Below are 25,002 nucleotides of genomic sequence, written 5' to 3'. Positions count from 1 at the left end.
AAACTTCTGGATAATGTTGCGCACTGTGGACAAAGGCAAATCTAGATCTCTGGAGATGGACTTGTAACCTTGAGATTGTTGAAATTTTTCCAAAGACAGTTCTCTTATGCTCTTTCTGTTGTGCATGCATAGTGTGGCACACACAGACACACAATGCAAAGACTAAGTGAACTTCTCTCCTTTTTATATGCTTTCAAGTGTGATTTTTATATTGCCCACACCTGTTACTTGCCCCAAGTGGGTTTAAAGGAGCATCAAATGCTGGAAACAATCTTATTTTTCCACAATTTTGAAAGGGTGACAATTTTATCCAGCCCATTTTGGAGTTTGGTGTGACATTATGTCCAATTTGCTTTTTTTTCCTCCCTTTTTTGGTTTAGTTCCAATACATACAAAAGGGAATAAACATGTGTATAGCAAAACATGTGTTACTGCAATCCTTTTCTGTGAGAAATACTTCATTTTCTAGAAAAATTTCGGGGGTACCAACATTTACAGCCATGACAATCATTTACCAGGAATTGGAGCCAAAACAATGCAAATACTAACTTAATGGTTTAGAGATTTTTTACCTAGATATCTTAAGTACAATACAAGGAGGAAGATAAAAAGATGCATATTTTCTAAGTAGGTGTTCTATTTTCTAAAAAAAAGTGACAGATTGATAACCCAGTGGGCACGACGGACGGCCTGGCACTGTCAAAGGGCGGCTGCCAGCCAATCCCTTGATTAAGGGCTTGCAACAGCCCAAAACGCGTCGGTCTGTGCGTTTTTTAACTCACTATGCACGGGTGTTTTTTGTCCTATTTCTTCAATTTTAATGGAACCTTAATAAAACTATATTTTTACGAGGAGCGGAGTTTCCCCCACCCCCTATGTTCCTTCCATGAAGGTTTGCCAGCCAATCCGCATGACCAGGAGCTGTCACTGAGGGATCATTCATCTGATGGTAAACCATGTAATCCATCACCACAGCCACCCTATGCTTGTATATTAGCTGCATGTATAGCAATTCCATAACATACCTAATAGAAGACAATGGCAGAAAGGAGACTTCAATCCTCACCAATGCCAGATTACAGCCATATAGGTGCTGACTATTTACACCAGTGTTTCCCAACCAGGGTGCCTGCAGCTGTTGCAAAACTACAACTCCCAGCATGCCCGGACAGCCTTCGGCTGTCCGGGCATGCTGGGAGTTGTAGTTTTGCAACAGCTGCAGGCACCCTGGTTGGGAAACACTGATCTACACTGTTCTGCCCAACTGCGAAAAGTATAGGACACATGGCAGGTGTAGGCCTGCAAGACCAGACTACATGGAGTTGGTTCCTAGCCTATTATGTAATGTGAATAGTGAAGACCTATAGGAATTAAAAAGGAAGTTGGTCAGAGCTAATGTTAGTATTCGACTGTCAAATACTCCCGATTATCACCTCCTTATACAAAGCAGTATATATTTCCCATAGTTTACCGAGCGTCAGTCCATTCTGCCGCACCAACATTCGGGATAGTGTTACAGAAGGTCATGGCAGAAGTACCCTACACACTTCAAGGTAGCATTTAGAGATGAGCGAACTTACAGTAAATTCGATTCGTCACGAACTTCTCGGCTCGGCAGTTGATGGCTTTTCCTGCATAAATTAGTTCAGCTTTCAGGTGCTCCGGTGGGCTGGAAAAGGTGGATACAGTCCTAGAAGACTCTTTCCTAGGACTGTATCCACCTTTTCCAGCCCACCGGAGCACCTGTAGGCTGAACTAATTTACCCAGGAAAAGCCATCAACTGCCGAGCCGAGAAGTTCGTGACAAATTGAATTTACTGTAAGTTCGCTGATCTCTAGTAGCGTTTCCCATAACTCCAGGGAACCTCTGAGCGGAGCAAAAAAATAAAATGTAGAAAAGTTCTAGAACAGATGATTGAAGTAACGGCGATCATGACCCCACGTCTACCAGCTTGCTCCAAGTACACTCCGCTGTATTTTTTTCACACCCCTAGTACACAAATAGCACAATTTGTTTTTTATTGTTTTAGCTACTAGTAATATGGACCTGTAGCATTGATATTCTGCCCTTAAATAAGGGGTATTTCCATTTTGCACAGTTACCTATCACCTGTCCACAGGAGAAAAGCCAGTGTTCCATTCACTCTCTATGGCCGGATTCACACGACAGAATTTCTGCGCTGAATTCTGCATGGAAATTCTCATGAATTTATAGCCCATTCACTTCAATGAAACCCCCGCAGCAGTAAACCCCCGCAGCAGTAAACCCCCGCAGCAGTAAACCCCCGCAGCAGTAAACCCCCGCAGCAGTAAACCTCCGCAGCAGTAACCCCTACAGTGTTGATGGGACAGCGGAATCCCATTGAAGTGTATTGGCTATAAATTCATGCAGAATTCAGTGCAGAAATTCTGCCGTGTGAATCCGGCCTATAGGGCTTCTGAACATTGCTGAATGCTTAGCTGTAGATAGAGGATCACTATGTCAGATAAGAATACCATTTTAAGGTACTTTCCCACATACAGGATCTGCTGCATATTTTGTGCAGCTGGTTTTTCTACCCATTGAAGTTAATAGGTAGCAAAATCAGCTGCACATAATATATGCAGAAAATACGGTATGAGTGAACGTACCCACAACCTGGAAATTCAACATGGCGGTTATAGTCGATCCAGCATTCTGACAATACCAAGACGTCCCAGGTTACACAATTGTTTAATATGGTAATGGTCAGGTCGGCACTTCTGGCCGTGGAGGTGGTAATAAGCCAGTATATAGAATAAGAGACCCGGCACTCACCGGTAATGCTAAATCATGTGGATTTATTGATCCATAGTAGAAATTGTGACATTAAGGATGCGTTTCGGCATTTTGCCTTGCTCAGCAGAACTAAAAGGAGTTCTCACTATTAGAGTCAGATAACAAATAAAAATGACTGCCCTATAACCATTCTAGACTAAAAGAAAGCGATAAAGTTAAAAGGGGTACCCCAAGGTTAAAAGTTACCCATGATCAGAGGGGGGTTCGATCATCAGAACAGAGGTCCTTAAAAGGGGTTATCAAAAAAAAAAAAAAAAAAAAAATTTGTAAATTACTTCTATTAAAAAATCTTAATCATTTCAGTACTTCTGAAGGACCGTGTGATTTTGAGAAAGTTGTAAAAATGACAGTGGAGAAGATGCGCCAAACTTTGGCGCAAAAAGACACTGCGCCAAAGTATTGCACCAAAGTTACGTGGAAAAAAAAAAAACATAAATCCTTTGATAAATACCCCCCTATATCTATTTTTCAGCATTAGAAATGACAAATATAGAAGTTTTAATATATATATTGATCTTAATCCTTTCAGTACTTCTGAGCTTCTGAAGTTAAGGTTGTTCTTTTCTGTCTAAGTGCTCTCTGATGACACGTGTCTCGGGAACCGCCCCGTTTAGAAGAGGTTTGCTATGGGGATTTGCTTCTAAACTGGATGGTTCCCGAGACCGGTGTCATCAGAGAGCACTTAGACAGAAAAGAACAACCTTAACTTCAGAAGCTCATAAGTACTGAAAGGATTAAGATTTTTTAATAGAAGTAATTTACAAATCTGTTTAACTTTCTGGAGCCTGTTGATATATAAAAAAGTTTTATCTTGGATAACCCCTTTAATCCTGTGTGACTGGAGCAGTAGTGAGCATGCGGAGCCTCCATTCCATTCATTCTCTATGCCAAGTAGGGCTCTGGTCTATCTACAGAAGTCCCATAGAGAGGGAATGGCTCATGCTTTCCCTCTTTTCACCAGGGACCCCCATTTTCATGATCAGCAAGTCGAGCATCTACTGATCAGCTAGCAGGATTAGTAATAACTTATTTTTGGATAACCCATAATCACAACTAATACTATACAGTGGTCCCTCAAGTTACAATATTAAATGGTTCCAAGACGACCATTGTATGTTGAAACCATTGTATCAGTGTTTCCCAACCAGGGTGCCTCCAGCTGTTGCAAAACTACAACTCCCTGCATGACCGGACAGCCTTCGGCTTTCCGGGCATGCAGGGAGTTGTAGTTTTGCAACTGCCGGAGGCACCTTGGTTGGGAAACACTGCATTGTATGTTGAGACCATAACTCTATGGAAACCTGGTATTTGGTTCTGAAGCTGCCAAAAAAGGTCATCAAAATAGGTAAAAGTGAGGACTGAACAAAAATAAGTAGATAACTAATATAGATAAAGCAAATCCTTACATATAATAGTAAGAAAGATCTGCTGGGAGCTGTAATCACTGTCTATGAAGAGAACAGGAACTTCTTCAGGGTCCTGTAAAGAACACGCACTTCCTAAAAATGTAAAATGGAGCCACACTTACTTGGTGTCCAAAAGAGCAGCTAACCCTGGCACAGGTGAAGAGTAGTACAGAACATGTACTGTAGGGGGCGCTACCAGACAAGAATTCAGTAATACAGGAGTTTTACCAGTGAAAAGCCCATTCTAATTGGTCGGTTCTTCCAGTCATTGACATGTTTCACAGATTTGGACTTGTCAAGGATCGACCGAGGTGAGGCATTAAAATGTGAGTGACCGCTGCTGCATATGGCTGAGGGCCGGCACAAGAGATTAACACCAGACACAGGATGTTGGTCTAATATCTCCTTTCTCTCAGAATACTCCCCAAGGAGCTGCCCCAAGGAGTTCTGCTTTAATACAGGAAGTACAGTTGGTTTTTATATTGTACAAAGAAGGAGGTTTAGTTATGACATCAAAATTAGCATGTTACATTTTGATTGGTTGTTCGATTATTGTGTTCGTATATATTAGCATATCTAGTGTCCATTCATTTCTTTCTTGGCCAAAGTTCATTTATGCAGCCCTCTCGCTCTAATACTGGAAAATTCCAGTTCTTTGCCCTTCTTATACCATCTGCATTTTTCCTCAAATGTTTTGACTTCCGACGTCTCATCTTGGGCCTTCTAGCGTTGTTCCAAGGTTATTTAGTCACGTGCAGATTGCAAGCTCAGGAACATGGTGCATAGTTTAAAAAGTAGGTAATATGGGGGGTATTTATCAATTTTGCCTGTTGACAGTTTCTTTTTACCCTTTTTTTTTCACTTCGGTTTTCGTGGACATCCACCAAATTTATCATTTGGTGCAAGTTGTTAGTAATTTTGGCTCAAATGTTGAAATCAGCTGTTCACAGCGCCTTTTACACAGAACTTACCGCCACAGAGGACAGCGTATTTTACCCTGTAGAGCAGCCATTTCGGAGTCCCTCCTGCAGTATATCAGCAAGCGACATGAGTTATTTTCTTTTGTGGGGTTTATAGCCACCATGTGAAATGGATTTTATTTTCAACTTGGGTAGTTTTTTTTTCTGTTACTTTAGTGCAGTGGTCTTCAACCTGCAGACCTCCAGATGTTGCAAAACTACAATTCCCAGCATGCCAGGACAGCCGTTGGCTGTCCGTGTATGCTGGAAGTTGTAGTTTTGCAACATCTGGAGGTCCGCAGGTTGGAGACCACTGCTTTAGTGCTGACCTTTCCTGAACCTGTGTGGCCTTGTCCAATGCTGGCTCAACGGAGGGTGAAGGTCCCTCAGAGACAACTATGTCGCAGGATAGTATTGAGCAGCCCTGGAGGCGTCGCTGCTTTCACCCCAAAAAATTTTTAATGTATTTTGACGCCTTTACATTTTCTCACATTGGTAAGTGTGTTTTCCACGTGCAAAATTTCTTGGCGGGGATTTGCGCCAAAAATCGATTGGCGCAAATGATGAATTACTGACTAAAGTTAAAATCACACACAGGACCATGTGATTTTGAGAAAGTTGTAAAAATGACAGTGGAGAAGATGCACCAAACTTTGGTGCAAAAAGACAATGCGCCAAAGTATTGCACCAAAGTTGTGAAAAAAAACACAAATTCTTTGATAAATACCCCCCTATATCTTTTTTTCAGCATTAGAAATGACAAATATAGAAGTATTAATATATATATATGTATATATTGATCGGCAGTCAATTATTTTGATCAACTTGACAGACTGTCCATAGCATTGTATGTGGAGTCTGGTTTCAAGTTACAATGGTCCAGAAGACCATTGTATGTTGAAACTATTGTGTGTTGAGGCCATTGTAAGTTGAGCATGAAACCTTTAGGGTGCGTTCCCACAGGGCGTATACGCAGCGTATTTGACGCTGCGCAAAATGTATGGCAGCAGCGGGAAATACGCTGCATATTCCTTGCTCACTATACACACAGGGCTTTCCGCCGGCAGCCCTATGTGTGCAGTGAGTTTTTGGGGCGGAGTTGCGCGTCACAGACACTCCGGCACACGGCCCCGCCTCCAAAACTCATTACACACATAGGGCTGCCGTCGGAAAGCCCTGTGTGTATAGTGAGCAAGGGATACGCAGCGTATTTCCCGCTGCTGCCATACATTTTGCGCAGCGTCAAATACGCTGTGTATACGCCCTGTGGGAACGCACCCTTACCGCGCCATTTACTATGTGCATCCTAGTCCTAGAAGTCATGACTGAAAGGAACACAAGGGGTCTCGTGCCGACAGGTACTTTATCTAAATCTAAATAGCTGGTTGTAATGAATGAGTCAGTTTCTGCTTGACACATGCCAGCTTTATGAGCCCATGACTTCACCACCTATGATTCATAGATAAATGCCTGGTACCAGGAATGTGAAGGAAAAAAGGACAAGACATCTGAAGGAGCAGTCTAAAAGCTATAAGCCTGTGAACGAGACATGGACACCATGTCAACCACAGAGGCAGACCTTATTGGAAAGGGATACAGGCAGTGACCATTATACATGCCACGCTGTGATAGAATGTCAAAAATTCTGCCAACCATTGGCATAGCTAATGTGACTCCCAAAGAAGCCAGTGAATCATGGCAGATACGGTAAGTCTCCTGTCACACATTACTCAGAGCACTAAAGAGGTGAGTGATATACATCACTGAGAAGCCTAACATTAGAAATGTCTATATACGGGGGATTACTGCTGCCTCCAGGTTATCACTGTACCGGCAAAACCTGCCATCTGTGCAGCACACTGATCCCCATTATATACGCCGCTCCAGCACTGCTGCATTATCACAGGACAGACAGATCCCACAGCAAAGGAGTAGCCCAAATTTTCTCATACGTACAGGATCTGCTACATATTTTCTTCAGCTGATTTTGCTGCCCATTGAAGTTAAAGGGGTACTCTGGTGGAAAATGATTTTATTTTTTTTTAAATTAACTGGTGCCAGAAAGTTAAACAGATTTGTAAATTACTTCTATTAAAAAATCTTAATCCTTTCAGTACTTTTTAGCAGCTGTATGCTACAGAGGAAAATCTTTATTTTTTGAATATCTTTTTTTGTCTTGTCCACAGTGTTCTCTGCTGACACCTGATGCCCGTATCAGGAACTGTCCAGAGCAGTAGAAAATCCCCATAGCAAACCTATGCTACTCTGGACAGTTCCTGACACGGACAGAGGTCAGCAGAGAGCACTGTGGACAAGACAAAAAAGAAATTAAAAAAATAAAGATTTTCCTCTGTAGCATACAGCTGCTAAAATATACTAAAGAATTACGATTTTTTTTTTTTATAAAAGTAATTTACAAATCTGTTTACCTTTCTGGCACCAGCTAATAAAAAAAAAATAAAAAAAAAAGTTTTCCCCCGGAGTACCCCTTTAATGGTTATCAAAAGCAGCTGCACAAAATATGCAGCAGATCCTGTACGTGCAAACTTACCCTAAATCTGCTTAGATGTGAACAGACCTACACTCCCCACACTAAAACTTAAAAACATGTGACCTGAGATCACTGGGATTCTGCTGAAATTAATTCCATAGTGTGCATAGGCCCTTAAAGGGGTACTCCGGTGCTAAGCGTTCGGAACAAATAGTTCCCAAAGCTTAAGGCCGGTGTCAGGGCTCGTGATGTCATGGGCCCGTCCCCCTCATGACGCCCCTCAATGTAAGTCTATGGGAGGGGGCATGGCGTGAGGGGGTGGGGCGTGACTACAACATCACAAGCTCCCAGCGCCAGCATTCGGAACAGTTGGTTTCAAACGCTGAGCAACGGAGTACCCCTTTAAACAGGGCAAAAAAAAAAATAAAGGACTGTGGGGTGTACATAGTACTAGAATATACCATCAACTTGTGATCGCAGGTAGTCCGACCTCTGGAACCCCCAAATGATCCTATGAAAGAAGGGACCTGCACATCAGCACTCTCAGCCACTCAGCTGGGCAGAGAACTGCAGTTGCCCCATTCACCTGAACCAGCACTGCAGGCCCTTTATTATTAAGATCTCTGGGGTCACAGAGGTAAAACCCAAATTATCATAACGGATAACAGATTAAATGTCCCTTTATAAGGGGTACTCCGGTGGAAAACAACTTTTTTCCACTCAACTGGTGCCAGAAAGGGAAACAGATTTGTAAATTACTTCTATTTAAAAATCTTAATCCTTCCAGTACTTATCAACTGCTGTATACTACAGAGGAAGTTGTATAGTTATCCGTCTGACCACAGTGCTCTCTGCTGACACCTCTGTCCATGTCAGAAACTGTCCAGAGCAGGAGATGTTCACTATAGGGATTTGTTCCTGCTCTGGACAGTTCCTGACGTGGACAGAGGTGTCAGCAGAGAGCACTGTGGTCAGACAGATAACTATACAACTTCCTCTGTAGTATACAACAGTTGTTAAGTCCTGGAAGGATTACGATTTTTAAATAGAAGTAATTTACAAATTTGCTTATCTTTTTGTCACCAGTTGATTTTAAAAAAAAAAACTAAATTTTTTCCACCGGAGTACCCATTTAAAAGCAAATTCCCTTCAGAGGTCACCATGAGACGTATAAAGCTGTATCAGCAACATACGGAAGTTTCTATTTTTAAAAGTGTAGACTCTTCGCCAGGGACAGTTTACATACAGGTACATATTTGCACAGGTGGAATTTATTATGTACTTTATTTGCATAAGACAAAAAATACAACATGTGTTCCAGACAGATGTGATCGATCGGCAATGTGAAGGGTCACGCCTTGAAGCCCGCCATAAAGAGTTAACTCACACCAACGGCTGTCCAGGCACGCTAGGAGTTAGAGATTTGCAACAGCTGGAGGCACCTAGGTATGGAAACACTGGCTTAGCCAGTGTCTCCCAAACAGGGAGCCTGCAGCTTTTGCAAAACGTCAACACCTAACTGTCTGGGCATGCTGAGAGTTGTCGTTTTGCAACAGCTGGAGGCACATTGGTTGGGAAACAACACCATGGTAAGCATTGAGTATAGTCCAGTGAGCAGAATGCAAGCGACTGTTTATAGCAGCCTGTACTCTTCCTATGGCAGGACACAGGCTACTGAAAAATAGATAGCACAGTAATAAAGATAGAAAGACCAAGTGTTACTCTATATATAGGAGGACTAGTTGTCGGTGGGCTTCAGGAAGCCGCCCTCTCTCTCTCTCCTGCATATGACGTGACTATGATCAGATACATATGACATCACATTATCAGTAGCTAGGGCTGGGGGGTATATACTGGTTCATACCGAATGCCGAAATTTTTGTGATTCACGATATGAATTTTAACCCATAGCGCAATACCGGTTTGGCCCCTCCCCCTCGGGAATGAATGAATTATCAGCCCAGCGCTGCGCTGTCCCCACATCGGGGAACTAATCATATGTGGCCCGCGAGCGCTGTTCTGCGCCCCCCGCCCCCACCCCAATTATCAGCCCAGCGCTACTACTCACATGTGTCACCCACAAGCACTGCCCTCCTCCTCCTGTTTGTTGCGGCCGCCGGCGCCGACACTCTATACTAGTGGTCTTCAACCTCCAGATGTTGCAAAACTACAACTCCCAGCATGCCGGACAGCCGTTGGCTGTCCGGACATGCTGGGAGTTGTAGTTTTGCAACATCTGGAGGTCCGCAGATTGCAAACCACTGCTCTATGCTGTATCCCTATGCCGGGGCTGCAAAAGGTAAACAAAATAAACTAACGCATGTTCCGACGTCGGCCTTACGCTGGGGACGGGAACGTTGGACAGCCATCAGCCTATCACCGGCCGCAGCGATGTTCCGCCTCGGCCGGTGATAGGCTGAGCCCACTGTCATGTAAGAAGCCGCACAGTATAGAGAGTGTCATCGCCGGCGGCCGCAATAAAAAGGAGGACGAGGAGAGCAGCGCTTTGACGTGACGTGAGTAGTACCCCGATGGGGACAGTGCAGCGGTAATAAATAATGATCATACATTTTGGGGGAGGTGGGGGAGGAATACCGTTATATACCATGGAACTGCCATAAGTTACTAAAATACCGCGATACACACATTTGGCCATACCGCCCAGCCCTATCAGTAGCAGATATGCACTTTACCACTTGGGTACTACTGCAGACAGTATCGGCCTAAAATCTATGAAGCAGTTAAAAGGAACATGTCCTACATAAGGTCTGTATTCAGCATCCATGATGGCTGACGGGCCGCTGTGTATACGTGTATATATAGATATCAGCCATAGATATGGAGCGGACACAGATCGGAGTCCACTGTATTCTCTCAGTGGGCCTTATAGTCAAATGGCACAAGCTTTTTGTTACATTTTTGCTATTCTGGATTTGTAGATCTGTGGCTGTAATATTCTTCAAGGAAATGACTGGCCTTAGCGTTCTTGTGCGGTCCATGCAAGCCGATAAGTGTCACCTATTCTACACGACCAAATGGATAACACACTTGCATTGAGGGGGTGTGGCCGTGATGTCACGAGGGGCGTGGCAGACCACGGCAGCGCGAAAACAGCGTTCAGAACATTTATTTATGGAATTAGGAACGCTTTAATTCACCTACATTACCACTACCAAGTAGTATTTGATGGTGCAGACTGGACTATTATGGTTAAAGGGGTACTCCAGTGGTAAAACTTTTTTTAAATCAACTGGTGCCAGAAAGTTTAAAGGGTAGCTCCAACCATCCTAATTATTTTTTTTTTGCTAGCCCGTTCCCCCCCCGCTATGGCACTAGCCCGTTCCCTCCTCCCCCCCACCCCACATACCCCGTTCCCTCATTACACTTGCAGTTACTGCAGAGTCCGGCAGCAGGCGTGCAGGGACAGCGGCGGCAACGAGGTGGCGGCGATGTGCGGGAGGAGTGGCCGGGGAGCCAATGCGCTCGCTCCCGCCTGTCTGATTGACAGGCAGGGAGCAAGTGCAGCCTAACAGAAAAAGGACTGATTGCCACTCCAAAATCAGTCCTTTTTCAGTGGCCGGTTTTTAAATGTAAATTAAACCTTTTTAATGGAAAAAAAAAAAAAGTATATTAGAGATATGTTGTAGTACATAAGTACTACAACATATCAAAAAATAAAGTTGGTGACAGTGCCCATTTAACAGATTTGTAAATGACTTCTATTAAAAAATCTTAATCCTTCCAGTACTAATTCTTTTCTTTTTGGAACACAGAGCTCTCTGCTGACATTACAAGCACAGTGCTCTCTGCTGACATCTCTGTCCATTTTAGGAACTGACTAGAGTAGGAGAAAATCCCCATAGCAAACATATGCTGCTCTGGACAGTTCCTAAAATGGACAGAGATGTCAGCAGAGAGCATCCAAAAATAGGAAAAAGTGAGGAAGAAAGAAAAATAAGTAGATAACTAATAGAGATAAAGCAAATCCTTCATATAAAAGTAAGAAAGATCTGCTGGGAGCTGTAATCACTGTCTGTAATCATTGTAGTTTTGCAACAGCTGGAGGCACCCTGGTTGGGAAACAATGGAGCTTCTTTAGGGTCCTATACAGTACACAGTGTCCCAAATGGAGCCACCCTTACTTGGTGTTCAGAGGAGCAGCTAACCCTGGCACAGGTAAGTAGTACAGAACTTGTAGTTCCTCCCTGTACTGTAGGGGGCGCTACCAGCCAGTCAGTGCTTGCACCTCAGTAATACAGGTGATTTACCAGTAAAATGCCCATTCTGATTGGTCGGTTCCTCCAGTTTTTTTTTTTTTTTTTAAATCAACTGGTGCCAGAAAGTTAAACAGATTTGTAAATTACTTCTATTAAAAAATCTTAATCCTTCCTGTACTTATTAGCTGCTGAATACTAGAGCGGAAATTCTTTTCTTTTTGAAACACAGAGCTCTCTGCTGACATCACGAGCACAGTGCTCTCTGCTGACATCTCTGTCCATTTTAGGATCTGTTCAGAACAGCATATGTTTGCTATGGGGATTTCCTTTTACGCTGGACAGTTCCTAAAATGGACAAAGATGTCAGCAGAGAGCACTGTGCTCGTGATGTCAGCAGACAGCTCTGTGTTTCAAACGGAAAATAACTTCCACAGTAGTATTCAGCAGCTAATAAGTACAGGAAGGATTAAGATTTTTTAATAGAAGCAATTTACAAATCTGTTTAATTTTCTGGCACCAGTTGATTTAATAATAAGAAAAAAAAAAAAAAAAAAAGTTTTCACCGGAGTACCCCTTTAAGGTAACTTTTTCACTTCAAAGAACTTCAGCAGTGGGAGGAGGGAGGATAGCCTTCAGACTGTGCATCTATTTTAATAACAAATGATTTGTGCACCTTTAATATTAAACTCCATAGCCCGAGCATTTAAAACCATAAGCTCATTTGCGAGGCTTAAGCACAAACATATTGTAGACTTGGCAACCCACACCGCAGTAATCTGAAAAGAATTCTCATTTTACCTGTCACTGCCTGCAGAGAGCTGCTTACATCAACACATTTAGTAAGCTCCCACAAGGAGGCGAGCCCCCCGCATCTCCCGCCACAATCTGGGTCCTGGATGATAACGGTGTTTCCATTTTGGCGCACTCATGTGTGATAAGCTTGTGGTATAGAATTATTAACACAGGAAACAAGAAAAGTGCTGAGATCTTAGAAGATTACCAGAAGGTAGAAGACAAAAAAAATAAAAATACGGGCAAATTTTTTTTTTTTTCCCCACATACTACAAAATGCACATAAAATCTGATGGGACAGAACTGCCTTAGGGTATGTTCACATTGAGTAGTGCAAGGGGGTGTATGTGTAGTGTTTTACTTTTTATTATTTGTTAGTTTAGTGTAGTGTTTTTTAGGGTACATTCAGACAGGCGGGGGTTCACAGTAAGTTTCCTTGAAGGAAACCCACTGTAAACCCGCCCGTGTGAATGTACCCTGTACATTCACATGGGGGGGGGGGGGGTGCCCCAAACCTTCAGCTGTGGCAAAATGACAACTCCCAGAATGCACTGACAGACCGTACATGCTGGGAGTTGTAGTTTTAAAACAGCTGTAGGCACACTGGTGGGGAACCACTGAGTTAGAAAATAGACTCTAGCTCAGTGATTCCAACCCATGTGCCTCCAGCTGTTGCAAGACTACAACTCCCAGCATGTACGGTCTGTCAGTGCACTCTGGGAGTTGTAGTTTTGCAACAGGTGGAGGCACACGAGTTGGAATCACCGAATTAGGTAACAGACTCTAGCTCAGTGTTTCCCAACCAGTGTGCCTACAGCTGTTGCAAAACTACAATTCCCAGCACGGCCAGACAGTCAGGGACGCTGGGCATGTAGTTCTGCAATATCTGGCCATTCAGATGTTGCAGAACTAAAACTCCCAGCATGCCTGGACAGTCTGGGCATGCTAGGAGTTGTACTTATGCAACAACTGGGGAAGAACAGTGGCCTACAAACTGTAGCCCTCCTGATGTTGCAAAACTACAACTCCAAGCATGCCTAGACAGTCCAGGCATGCTGGGAGTTTTAGTTCTGCAACATCTGAAGGGCCAGATATTGCAGAATAGCACGCCCAGCATCCCTGACTGTCTGGGCATGCTGGGAGTTGTAGTTTTGCAACATCTGGAGGACCACAGTTTAGAGACGACTACACAGTGGTCTCCAAACTGTGACCCCCCAGATGTTGCAAAACTACAACTCCCAGCATGCCCAGACAGCCTTTGGCTGTCTGGGCATGCTGGGAGTTGTAATTTTGCAGTTTTTTGAAGGCCACAGTGAAGATCACTTATCGCGATCTTCACTGCAGCCTTCTCTGCCGCACTTTCCGGCCGCCGCTCTTCCTGCTTGCGCCGCTGCTCCGTGGATGCCGCCTCCGCAGGTCCGGATAAGCCGGGCCATGCTCCCCCCTCTCCGCCCGTGTTCCCCCGCTCTGTACCGACTTCCGATCGGTGGCCAGAGCGGGGGAAATGAACTCTACCCCCCCCCCCCCTGCCCCCCTCCTGCCATTGGTGGTCAGCCTGACCGACCAATGGCAGGGGATAGGAGGAGGTGGCAACGCTGCTACCTCGCTCCTATCCTTTAGGCTGGTCGGAGCTGTCTCTGACAGCTCCGATCAGTCTTATTTTCCGGGAGACCCGGACCCGATCGCGGCATCGTGGCAAATCGCAGGTCTGAATTGACCTGCGATTTTCTGCGATCGCCGATATTGGGGGGGGGGGGGGGGAGGGGCATTGCCATGGGATGCCTGCTGATAGATATCAGCAGTCATCCCGGTCCGATCACCGCCTGGCGAGCAACAGTGATCGGAAATGTCGAGGGCGTACGCCCTCCGTCCTTAAGTGATGGGACACGAGGGCGTATGCATACGCCTTTCGTCCCCAAGGAGTTAAAGCACTAATCTGATATAATAAAAAATAAATAAGTTAATAAATAAATAATAAAAAATTATAAAAAAAATTATTGTTATTAAAATGCCTTCAGTATAAATAAAAATAATAAATAAATCTAATAACTAATATTAATTATAATAATAGCAACACAAACACATATATATATACATACATATACACATACATATGTGTATGGGCAGACCCAGAATAAAAAACTCCCCTAAATAAGGTGTAAATTTTCAGCATTTACCCAGTAGTATGTCATGTTGGAACATGCTACTGCAGTGTTTCCCAACCAGGTTGCCTCCAGCTGTTGCAAAACTACAACTTCCAGCATGCCCGGACAGCCGAAGGCTGTCCGGGCATGCTGGGAGTTGTAGTTTTGCAACAGCTGGAGGCACCCTGGTTGGGAAACACTGTGCTACTGGGTAAATATATACATTTAAAAAAATAAAATAAAGTACCAAAAAAGATAATATTTTCTGTTAGAAAAAGATATGTGATTGACAGGTTGTCCTGCTGCTGGAATCCTCAGTAATCTGTTGTAATCTACAGGAGAACCTGGCATGCAACTTCTTTATGGGGTTTCTGGACAACCCTACGAGTACCATCTGTATTTTCCCAATCCATATGATTTTATGATACTTAATAGGAACCTTCACCAGACCGACATCTCCCATTTCCAACACAACAGCCAGAAAGCATTAGAATTGGATTTTGGCCAGCTGGACAGCAAACACTGAGCTAATGCAACCAGAGATCCGTTCCTACGTCACCAAGTAAAGTGTAAAGCTCTGGGAACACATGATAACAGCTCAATCCAGTATAATAGCAGCTTAATGAAGACGCTGCCATGATGGCTCACCTCCACGCTTTCTTCCACTTCAATGCCGCCATCATTATCGTCGTCCATTTGTTTATGGATAGTTCTGATGGCTTCTAAGCTGAAGCGGTCCTCTTCTGTAAGACATGGTGGACTCAGGGAAATCAATGGATCTGCACGGAGAAAAGGAGAACGCAGTGTTAATACTTCTATGTATTGCTGAAGCAGCAGAAACCTAGATTCAATATGTAAAGGAGCAACATGTTTTTTGTTATTATAAAATCACAGATTGATACATTAAAGGGGTATTCCAGGCAAAAAACTTTATATATAGATCTCAACTGGCTCCGGAAAGTTAAACAGATTTGTAAATTACTTCTATTAAAAAATCTTAATCCTTCCAGTAGTTATTAGCTTCTGAAGTTTTCTGTCTAACTGCTCAATGATGATGTCACGTCCCGTGAGCTGTGCATGATGGGAGAATGAGTCATCATGACATGAGTCATCAGAGAGCAGTTAGACAGAAAACAACAACTCAACTTCAGAAGCTAATAACTATTGGAAGGATTAAGATTTTTTAATAGAAGTAATTTACAAATCTGTTTAACTTTCCGCAGCCAGTTGATATATAAAAAAAAGTTTTGGCCTGGAATACCCCTTTAAGGGTCTATTCACACGTACAGTATTCTGCACAGATTTGATGTTCAGTCATGCAGTTTACATTGAAATCTGCAGCATCAAATCTGCGCAGAATACCGTACATGTGAATAGGCCCTAAAGGGGTGTTCCAGGGGTATTTTTTTTATTTGACTTTGCTACAGGGGCTGTAAAGTTCATAATATAGTGTCTGTACCTGTGTGTGATTGTTTTCTCACAATTCTTCTGTGATTTTCACCCCAATATTTACTTTTAATAGAATACAAAATGACTGCTGTCTCAGATTTTTCCCAGGTTGCAATGCGGCCGAGACCTGACTCACTAGTCAGCTGATGACAGGGAGTCTGTCTGCTTCAATGGGCGGAGCGATCGCTTGGTGGGAGAGAGATCAATCTGCAACTAATGCAACAGCTGTAGGAACTCTGATTGAAAACCACAGGTCCTTTGAATGGATGCAGCTCATTTATGTTTCAATGGGTGATGTGTGGGAGGGAGGAAAAATTGAACTATGGGATTAGTAGGCAAAGGAGGAACCTCAAACAGGAAATACCAGTTCTCAAAAAGCTAGCCCCAGTATTATGGTAATCTCACAATATAGCCATTTAGCCCCAAGACAAGCGCAGATCCTTCCTAAGAATGTCCATTACTGTCTGCCAGGTACATACTAAAATCACTTTATGGTGGATAACCCCTTTAATGCACATTATGTCATATCCATTGGTTTTCATTGATCGTAAAGGGTGGGATCTAGAAAGTAGATGCGACCTAGGTAAGGGTGGGTTCACACTACGTTTTGTCCCATACGGGAGCGCATACGGCAGGAGGGAGCTAAAACCTTGCGCTCCCATATGTGACCGTATGCGCTCCCGTATGCCATTCACTTCAATGAGCCGACCGGAGTGAAACGTTCGGTCCGGTCGGCTCATTTTTGCGCCGTATGCGCTTTTACAACCGGACCTAAAACCGTGGTCAACCACGGTTTTAGGTCCGGTTGTAAAAGCGCATACGGCGCAAAAATGAGCCGACCGGACCGAACGTTTCACTCCGGTCGGCTAATTGAAGTGAATGGCATACGGGAGCGCATACGGTAACATACGGGAGCGCATACGGTCACATACGGGAGCGCGAGGTTTTAGCTCCCTCCTGCCGTATGCGCTCCCGTATGGGACAAAACGTAGTGTGGACCCAGCCTAAGACCAGCAAAACATTGCAAAAGTGATGATCAAAACTAGAACAAACAAGTTTTGCATTGAAATAATTCAAAAGAAAAGGCTTTCCCATTCGGTGAGCTTCCGGTACAGTATTAAATGTCTTCTTACATACAATGGTATAGCAGTCAAAAGTCACTTTCATGCTGGAAAATATACGGTGACCGAGACATGCAACAAAGAACTAAATGATCCAGAAACTTCTCCTGTTACTGCCAAGCAGCACAATATTCATGAAGATACATGGGGGTGAAGACAACATAACCTTGGCTCACCTTCTCAACAAATAAATAAAAAAAAAAATTGAAAACATCTCATTCACATTTGACATCTCAAAAAAATAAATAAATAAATAAATAAAAAACGCAGAATTGAGAGGTTTTAACTATTAACAAATCTCTCTATTTATTTATTTTAAATCAACTGGTACCAGAAAGTTAAACATACAGTGATCCCTCAAGTTACAATATTATTTCGTTCCGGGACGACCATTGTATGTTGAAACCTTAACTCTATGGAAACCAGGTAATTGGTTTTAAAGATCTGCCGGGAGCTGTAAATCACTGTCTATGTCAGTGTTTCCCAAGCAGGGAGCCTCCAGCTGTTGCAAAACTACAATTCCCAGCATGCCCGGACAGCCAAAGGAAGCACTGGTCTATGTAGAGGACAGGAGCTTCTTCGGGGTCCTCTACAGTACACACAATGTCCTTAAAAAGTAACATGGAGTCGCCCTCACCTGGTGTCCGAAGGAGCAGCTAATCCTGGCCCAAAGAGTAGTACAGAACATGTAATACCTCCCTGTACTGTAGGGGGGCACTACCAGACACCAGTCAGTGCATACGCTTCAGTAATACAGGAGTTTTACCAGTGAATGCCCATTCTGATTGGTCAGTTCATTGACACGTTTCACAGATCTGGACTGTCCATAACATTGTATGTGGAGTCTGGTTTCAACTTACAATGGTCCAGAAAAGGCCATTGTAAGTTGAGGGATCACTGTATTTGTAAATTACTTTAAAAAAAAAAAAAAAAATTATAAAAAAAAAAAAAAAAAAAAAAGTCTTAATCCTTCCAGTACTGTACTTATCAACTGCGGTATGCTCCACAGGAAGTTCTGTTCTTTTTGAATTTCCTTTCTGTCTGACCACAGTGCTCTCTGCTGACACCTCTGTCCATGTCAGGAACTGTTCCAAGCAGGAGAGATTTTCTATGGGGATTTGCTCCTACTCTGGACAGTTCCTGACACGGACAGAGGTGTCAGCAGAGAGCACTGTGCTCAGACAAAGAAAATACAAAAAAGAAAAGAACTTCCTGTGGATCATACAGCAGGTGATAAGTACTGGACGGATTAAGATTTTTTAATAGAAGTAATTTACAAATCTGTTTAACTTTCTGGCACCAGTTGATTTAAAAAAAAATTTTTTCAAGTGGAGTACCCCTTTAACACTTGTTAAACTTTTCATGGAGCTGCCCCCCCAAGTGTGTGTACTGGCCCCTAAAATTGCATAAAACAGAGAACGTCCCTAGCGTTATGACTGCCAAAAGACCCTAGGAGACCACATTATATAAGACCACACTTGCTCTCTGGTTGACAGGTGCCCGCTTTCCCAGCCCATTAGCAGCTAGGTACACTAGGTGAAGTATACACGCACATTATCTTATCACTTCTTGCCAGGATTCTTTGAAACTGCTTTTTCCAGCCAGTTTTGAGAAACACGAAAACACGGGATTATGTGTCTCAAGAAACTAAGAGGATAATAAAGGAACACGTTCACATTCACAGACAACCCTTAGGCTAAGATCACGGCATGTTAAAGGGGTACTCCGGTGAAAACCTTTTTTCTTTTAAAATCAACCGGTGGCAGAAAGTTAAACATATTTGTAAATTACTTCTGTTAAAAAATCTTAATCCTTCCAGTACTAATTAGCTGCTGAATGCTACAGAGGAAATTCCTTTCTTTTTGGAACACTGATGACATCACGAGCACAGTTCTCTCTGCTGACATCTCTGTCCATTTTAGCAACCATGCATAGCAGATGCATAGCAGATGTATGCTCAGGGCAGCATGGTAGCTCAGTGGTTAGCACTGCCGCCTTGCAGTGCTGGGGACTTGGGTTCAAATACCACTAAGAACAACAATAAATAAAGCGTTATTATTACAATAACGTCAGCAGAGAGAACTGTGGTAGTGATGTCATCAGAGAGCATTCCAAAAAGAAAAAAATTCCTCTGTAGTATTCAGCAGCTAATAAGTACAGGAAGGATTAAGATTTTTTTAATAGAAGTAATTTACAAAATATGTTTAACTTTCTGCCACCAGTTGATTTAAAAGAAAAAAGGTTTTCACCGGAGTACTCCTTTAATCAACTTGTGCGAGAAAGAGAAAACTGATTTTTGAATTACTTCCATTTAAAAATATTAATCCTTCAAGTACCTTGCTGTTTTATGCTCCACAGGAAGTTCTTTTCTTTTATCGAATTTCCTTTCTGTCTGACCACAGAGCTCTCTGCTGACACCTCTGTCCATGCAAGGAACTTTCCAGAGTAGCAACTCCCTATAGCAAACCTCTCCTGCTCCGGACAGTTCCTAAAATGGACAGAGGTGTCAGCAGAGAGCACTGTGGTCAGACAGAAAGGTTAATTCAAAAAGAAAAGAACTTCCTGTGGAGCGTACAACAGCTGATAAGTAGTGGAAGGATTAAGATTTTTTAATAGAAGTGATTTACAAATCTGTTTATCTGCCACCAGTTGAAAAAAAATAAATGTGGTTTCCACCGGAGTACCACTTTAACCACTTAGCTATGTTCGCCTGACCCATAAAGTGCAACTGAGCACCACTCCATTCAACAAGGGGGCTCACAGGACCCCTATTCTTGTGACTAGTGGGGGTCTCATTGATGCTGCGTGTAGGGGATCAGTGTCTTTTACGGGCAAACCCCTTTGGAACCATGTGATACCTGATAAAAGTATTTCTAACTTTTATTAGAAATACTCCCCTCCAATTAACATCTTCCGGTAAAGAGCAGAGACACGAGTGCCGCCGACACGTTAACCACAACAATTACATCTGAAAGCATTCCCTCTCACAGCCTCATCCTGGACATAATGAACACATTATTCCGCATAATGAAACACACTGCTCCAGTGCCAAGCAGCGGAGGCCTCCAGAGCCATGAAAGGAAATACGGCGATGTCAACTCCGCCGGGTAAAAGAGAATGCAATAAAGTCTATCAAGTGCAAATGATGCGGCCGGGACAGCAACGAAAAGGAAAAGGCCTATCAAAACTATGCAATTGTTAAACTGTGCAACTTTTCCTGTGTTTTGCACAAAATAACTATACAAAAATAAATGTACCCCAATTTACCAGTAAAAGCACTGATAAATGCCCCCCTTTGTACTCAGAGCCAATGCCCGTCAGCTTCACAAGCAGGTGCACTACCCCCAGAAGAGGACAAGACAGATGCCCGGTAGGTGTTCTCACTCATACAGCTTATATACAGTGTTTCCTTGGAAGGTGCAGCTTTCTTTAAAGGAGTAGTCCAGTGGTGACCCAGTGGGGAACAACTTATCCCCTATCCTAAGGATAGGGTATAAGTTTGAGATCGCGGGGGGTCCGACCGCTGGGGCCCCCTGCGATCTCCTGTACGGAGCCCCGACAGCCCGCAGGAAGGGGGCGTGTCGACCTCCGCACAAAGCGGCGGCTGACACGCCTCCTCAATACATTTCTATGGCAGAGCCGAAGCGCTGCCTTCGGCAATCTCCTGCTCTGCCATAGAGATGTATTGAGGGGGCGTGTCGGCTGCCGCTTCGTGCGGAGGTCGACTCCCGCTATCTGGCCGGAGAGCCTGGCCCCCGTGCAGAGAGATCGCAGGGGGCCCCAGTGGTCGGACCCCCTGCGATCTCAAACTTATCCCCTATCCTTAGGATAGGGGATACGTTTTTCACCACTGGACTACCCCTTTAAGGGGAATTCCGCCCCTAGACATCTTATCACCTATACAAAAGGATAGGCGATAAGATGTCTGATCGCAGGGGTCCCGCTGCTGGGGACCCCTGCGATCTCGGCTGCGGCACCCCAGATATCCAGTGCACGGAGTGAACTTTTCTCCGTGCCGGATGACTGGCAAAGCAGGGCGGTGGCTTGTGATGTCACGACCACACAATGAAAATCTATGGGAGGGGGCGTGACGGCCGTCACGCCCCCTACCATAGACTTGCATTGAGGGGGCGTGGCCATGACGTCACGAGCTGGGCGTGACAGACATTACGAGCCTCCAGAACGTCAGGTGCAGCAGGGAGATCACGGGGGTCCCCAGCGGTGGGATCAGACATCTTATCCCATATCCTTTGGATTGGGGATGAGATGTCTAGGGACGGTGTGACCCTTTAAGTAGATCTCAAAACTGAAGGATGTCCTGTTCTCAGCCAGAAGGCTCCTGAACATTGGACATTAACACTTTTTTTTTGTCTGTGCCGAGCGCAAAGCAACAAATAATACCCAGTCAACCTTACAAAGTGAGGATTTACTTGGCATGAACGCCATAAAGTGCAAGTGCATAGATTGGATGGGGCGTAAAGCAGAATTGAGCTGAGGAGGAAAAAAAAAAAAAACGAAAAAAAAACTTACTAGGTGTAAATATACAGAATGCCTTCAGAAGCTTTTCTGAAAACTACTACCCCTTTCATTTGGGCAGTGGTTAGAGTCCCTTCAAATTGACCTAAGGTCTCACGGCGGAATTAAGGTCACATGGTGGAATTCAGCAGGAATATTCAGCTAGTAAATTCTGCTGCACCTGAGTGCCATTGATTTCAATGGGATTCTGTTGTACTGTGCACACAGCAATTTCCATTTCCAACTCCAGCATCTGTAAATATATTAAAGGGGTTCTCCACCATAAGGTGATTTTAGTACGTACCTGGCAGACAGTTATAGACATGCTTAGGAAGGATCTTGTCTTGGGGCTAAATGGCTATGTTGTGAGATTACCATAACACTGTGGCTAGCTTTTTGTGAACTGGTATTTCCTGTTTGACTTTTTTTTTTTACTACAAATCCCATAATTCCATTTTCCTCCCACCCAACCCATTGAAACATAAATGAGCTGCATCCATTCAAAAGACCTGTGGTTTTCAATCAGGGTACCTACAGCTGTTGCATTAGTTGCAGATTGATCTCTCTCCCACCAAGCGATCGCTCCACCCATTGAAGCAGACAGGCTCCCTGTCATCAGCTGACTAGTGAGTCAGGTCTCAGACGCATTGCAACCTGGGAAAAATCTGAGACAACAGTCATTTTGGATGCTGTTAAAAATAAATATTGAGGTGAAAATCTCATAAGAATTGTGAGAAAACCATCACACACAGGTACAGACACTATATTATGAACTACACTAACTTTACAGCCGCTATAGCATAGTCAAATATAAATTACTGGAATACCTCTAAACGTGTTCAATGTTTCTGCAGATTCCGATAGGAAATGCATTGCGCATCAAGTAAGGGTATGTTCACATTGCGAGTGGAATTCCACACAGTGAACGTTAGCATCAGTGTGAATGGGTCTTCCGCGAGACCCGTTCACACTGCGGAATTTCAGCGGCAGACAACTCCGCAGCTGAAATTGTTCCCCGCAAAGAAAGAACATGTTCATTCTTTGCGCGGAAGTCCTCAAGTACTACATAGCCATCAATGGTGAAAGCGCAGTGCCGCGCGGGCCTACCGCCACCTGGCAGGCTGAAACTCAGCGAGCGGAGATTCAGCGACATATCCATAGTGTGAACATACCCTAAATGTGCTGAATGTCCGACTGTATTTACCAGCAGACATTCTGCACATATTTGCCCACGTGAACATGACCCAAGACTGACTCTTCTGTGACAATTCTCTGGTCTCTGGTCCTTGACATCTTATCCCCTATCCAGACACGGAGAGACCATACAAACTCTTTGCAGAGGTTGTCCTTGGTAGGATTTGAACCCAGGACTCCAGTGCTGAAAGGCAACAGTAACCACTGATCCATTAACCAGTATTGGCTGTATAAGTAAAAGGTGCAGGAAGTAGTCAGAGAATTCATTAAAGTTGCATGCAAGTCACTTCACTGCGTTATACCTAATAACAGTGGTCTCCAACCTGCGGACCTCCAGATGTTGCAAAACTACAACTCCCAGCATGCCCGGACAGCCTACGGCTGTCCGGGCATGCTGGGAGTTGTAGTTTTGCAACATCTGGAGGTCCGCAGGTTGGAGACCACTGCCCTATAACATTACCAGCTATTTACATGAACAATGTCTAATCTGCATGGCAGGGTCACCGAGGGGCATTTCATGTAAAATGTTCAAATGTCAAACGCTGAACAGAGACAATCTGCAGATCCATCACCAAGAAGATACTTATAGGTGGTTGTTTGTTGCTAAGCAGCATCCGACAGCAAGTTAAACATCTTGTGTACCGCTAAAAAACTAATTTAGCCAAGTATTAATGATTTATATACACTGTTAAACCCCGTCTCCAGTCTTCTGACCAGACAGAGGAGTAATACCTCCTGCTGGTTATCTCGGTCCCATTGCAAGCAAAATAATCTGCACAAACTCATCTGCTTTATAAGATCTGAATAGTCCAGATATCCTCAGTCAGTTCCTCTATGCAGCCATATACTGTGTCCTACTTATAGGCTATGCTTCTAAAAAAAAAAAAAAAAAAAAAAAAAAAAAAAAAAAAAAAAACATCATCAACCCATCAACCCACCCACCCACCTATCAACCCAACCAACCATCTATCAACCCAACCAACCATCTATCAACCCACCCAACCATCTATCAACCCACCCAACCATCTATCAACCCATCAACCCACCCATCAACCCACCCACCCATCAACCCACCCACCCATCAACCCACCCACCCATCAACCCACCCACCCATCCATCAACCCACCCAAACACATTTATATATAGATCTACAGCTCCCTGTTTGCTTTGGTGGCTTTTAAATAATAAAAGGAAGTCTATGGTGAGAAATGCTTGGACTCCGATACATCCTGATCAGTAAACTTACACAGAAGTTTACTAGGAGACCAAAAATAACATGTTCAGTAGTATCTCCCATACTGAAGGGGAATTAAAAAGTGTCCACTATTGAGAGGTGTCCCCTATTAGGAAAAAAGGCTCAAAAATCTTTCTAAATGACAGAATTCTGTACTGTACTCACTGTTGTGTAGTTACCTATAAAACATGATGAAAAGCAATATTACAGTAGAATCTTACAGTACCGTTTAATCCCCCTTATCCCTCCCCCGTATCATTTCATCCCGTTTTTACCCTGTGCCACATTATCCCCCTTGATCCCCCGTGCCATTTAATTCCCCCTCTATAGGGCTGGGCGGTATACCAGTTCATACTGAATACCGACATTTTTTTGTGCTGCACGATATGAATTTTAACCCATACCGCAATACCGGTTGGGCCCCTCCCCCTCGGGAATGAATGAATGAGCCCAGCGCTGCGTTATCCCCACATCGGGGGAACTAATCACAAGTCACCCACGAGCACGGTTCTGCCCCCCAATTATTTATCAGCCCAGCGCTGTCCCCATCAGGGTAAATACTGATATGTTACCCGCATGTGCTGCCCTCCTCATCCTCATGTTTGTTGCGGCCGCCGGCGCGGACACTCTATACCAGTGGTCTTCAACCTGCGGACCTCCAG

At 43.8% G+C, this 25,002-nt stretch overlaps 1 protein-coding gene across 2 annotated transcripts in view; it reads right to left on the bottom strand.

Annotated features, from left to right (window-relative positions):
- The window catches only part of STIM2 (stromal interaction molecule 2), a 137,705-nt gene that overhangs the window by 72,791 nt on the left and 39,912 nt on the right, over positions 1 to 25,002 (bottom strand). For both annotated transcript variants that reach the window (XM_056556051.1, XM_056556058.1), the window contains exon 2: positions 15,476 to 15,606. In XM_056556051.1, coding sequence (XP_056412026.1) covers positions 15,476 to 15,606 — 131 coding nt within the window. The remainder of the gene's footprint in view (positions 1 to 15,475; positions 15,607 to 25,002) is intronic.

This window comes from Hyla sarda, chromosome 1, assembly GCF_029499605.1.
Source record: "Hyla sarda isolate aHylSar1 chromosome 1, aHylSar1.hap1, whole genome shotgun sequence".
NCBI classification, from domain to species: Eukaryota; Metazoa; Chordata; class Amphibia; order Anura; family Hylidae; genus Hyla; species Hyla sarda.
Note: the sequence above shows the minus strand (reverse complement) of the source record. Positions and strands in the feature narration are given on the sequence as shown.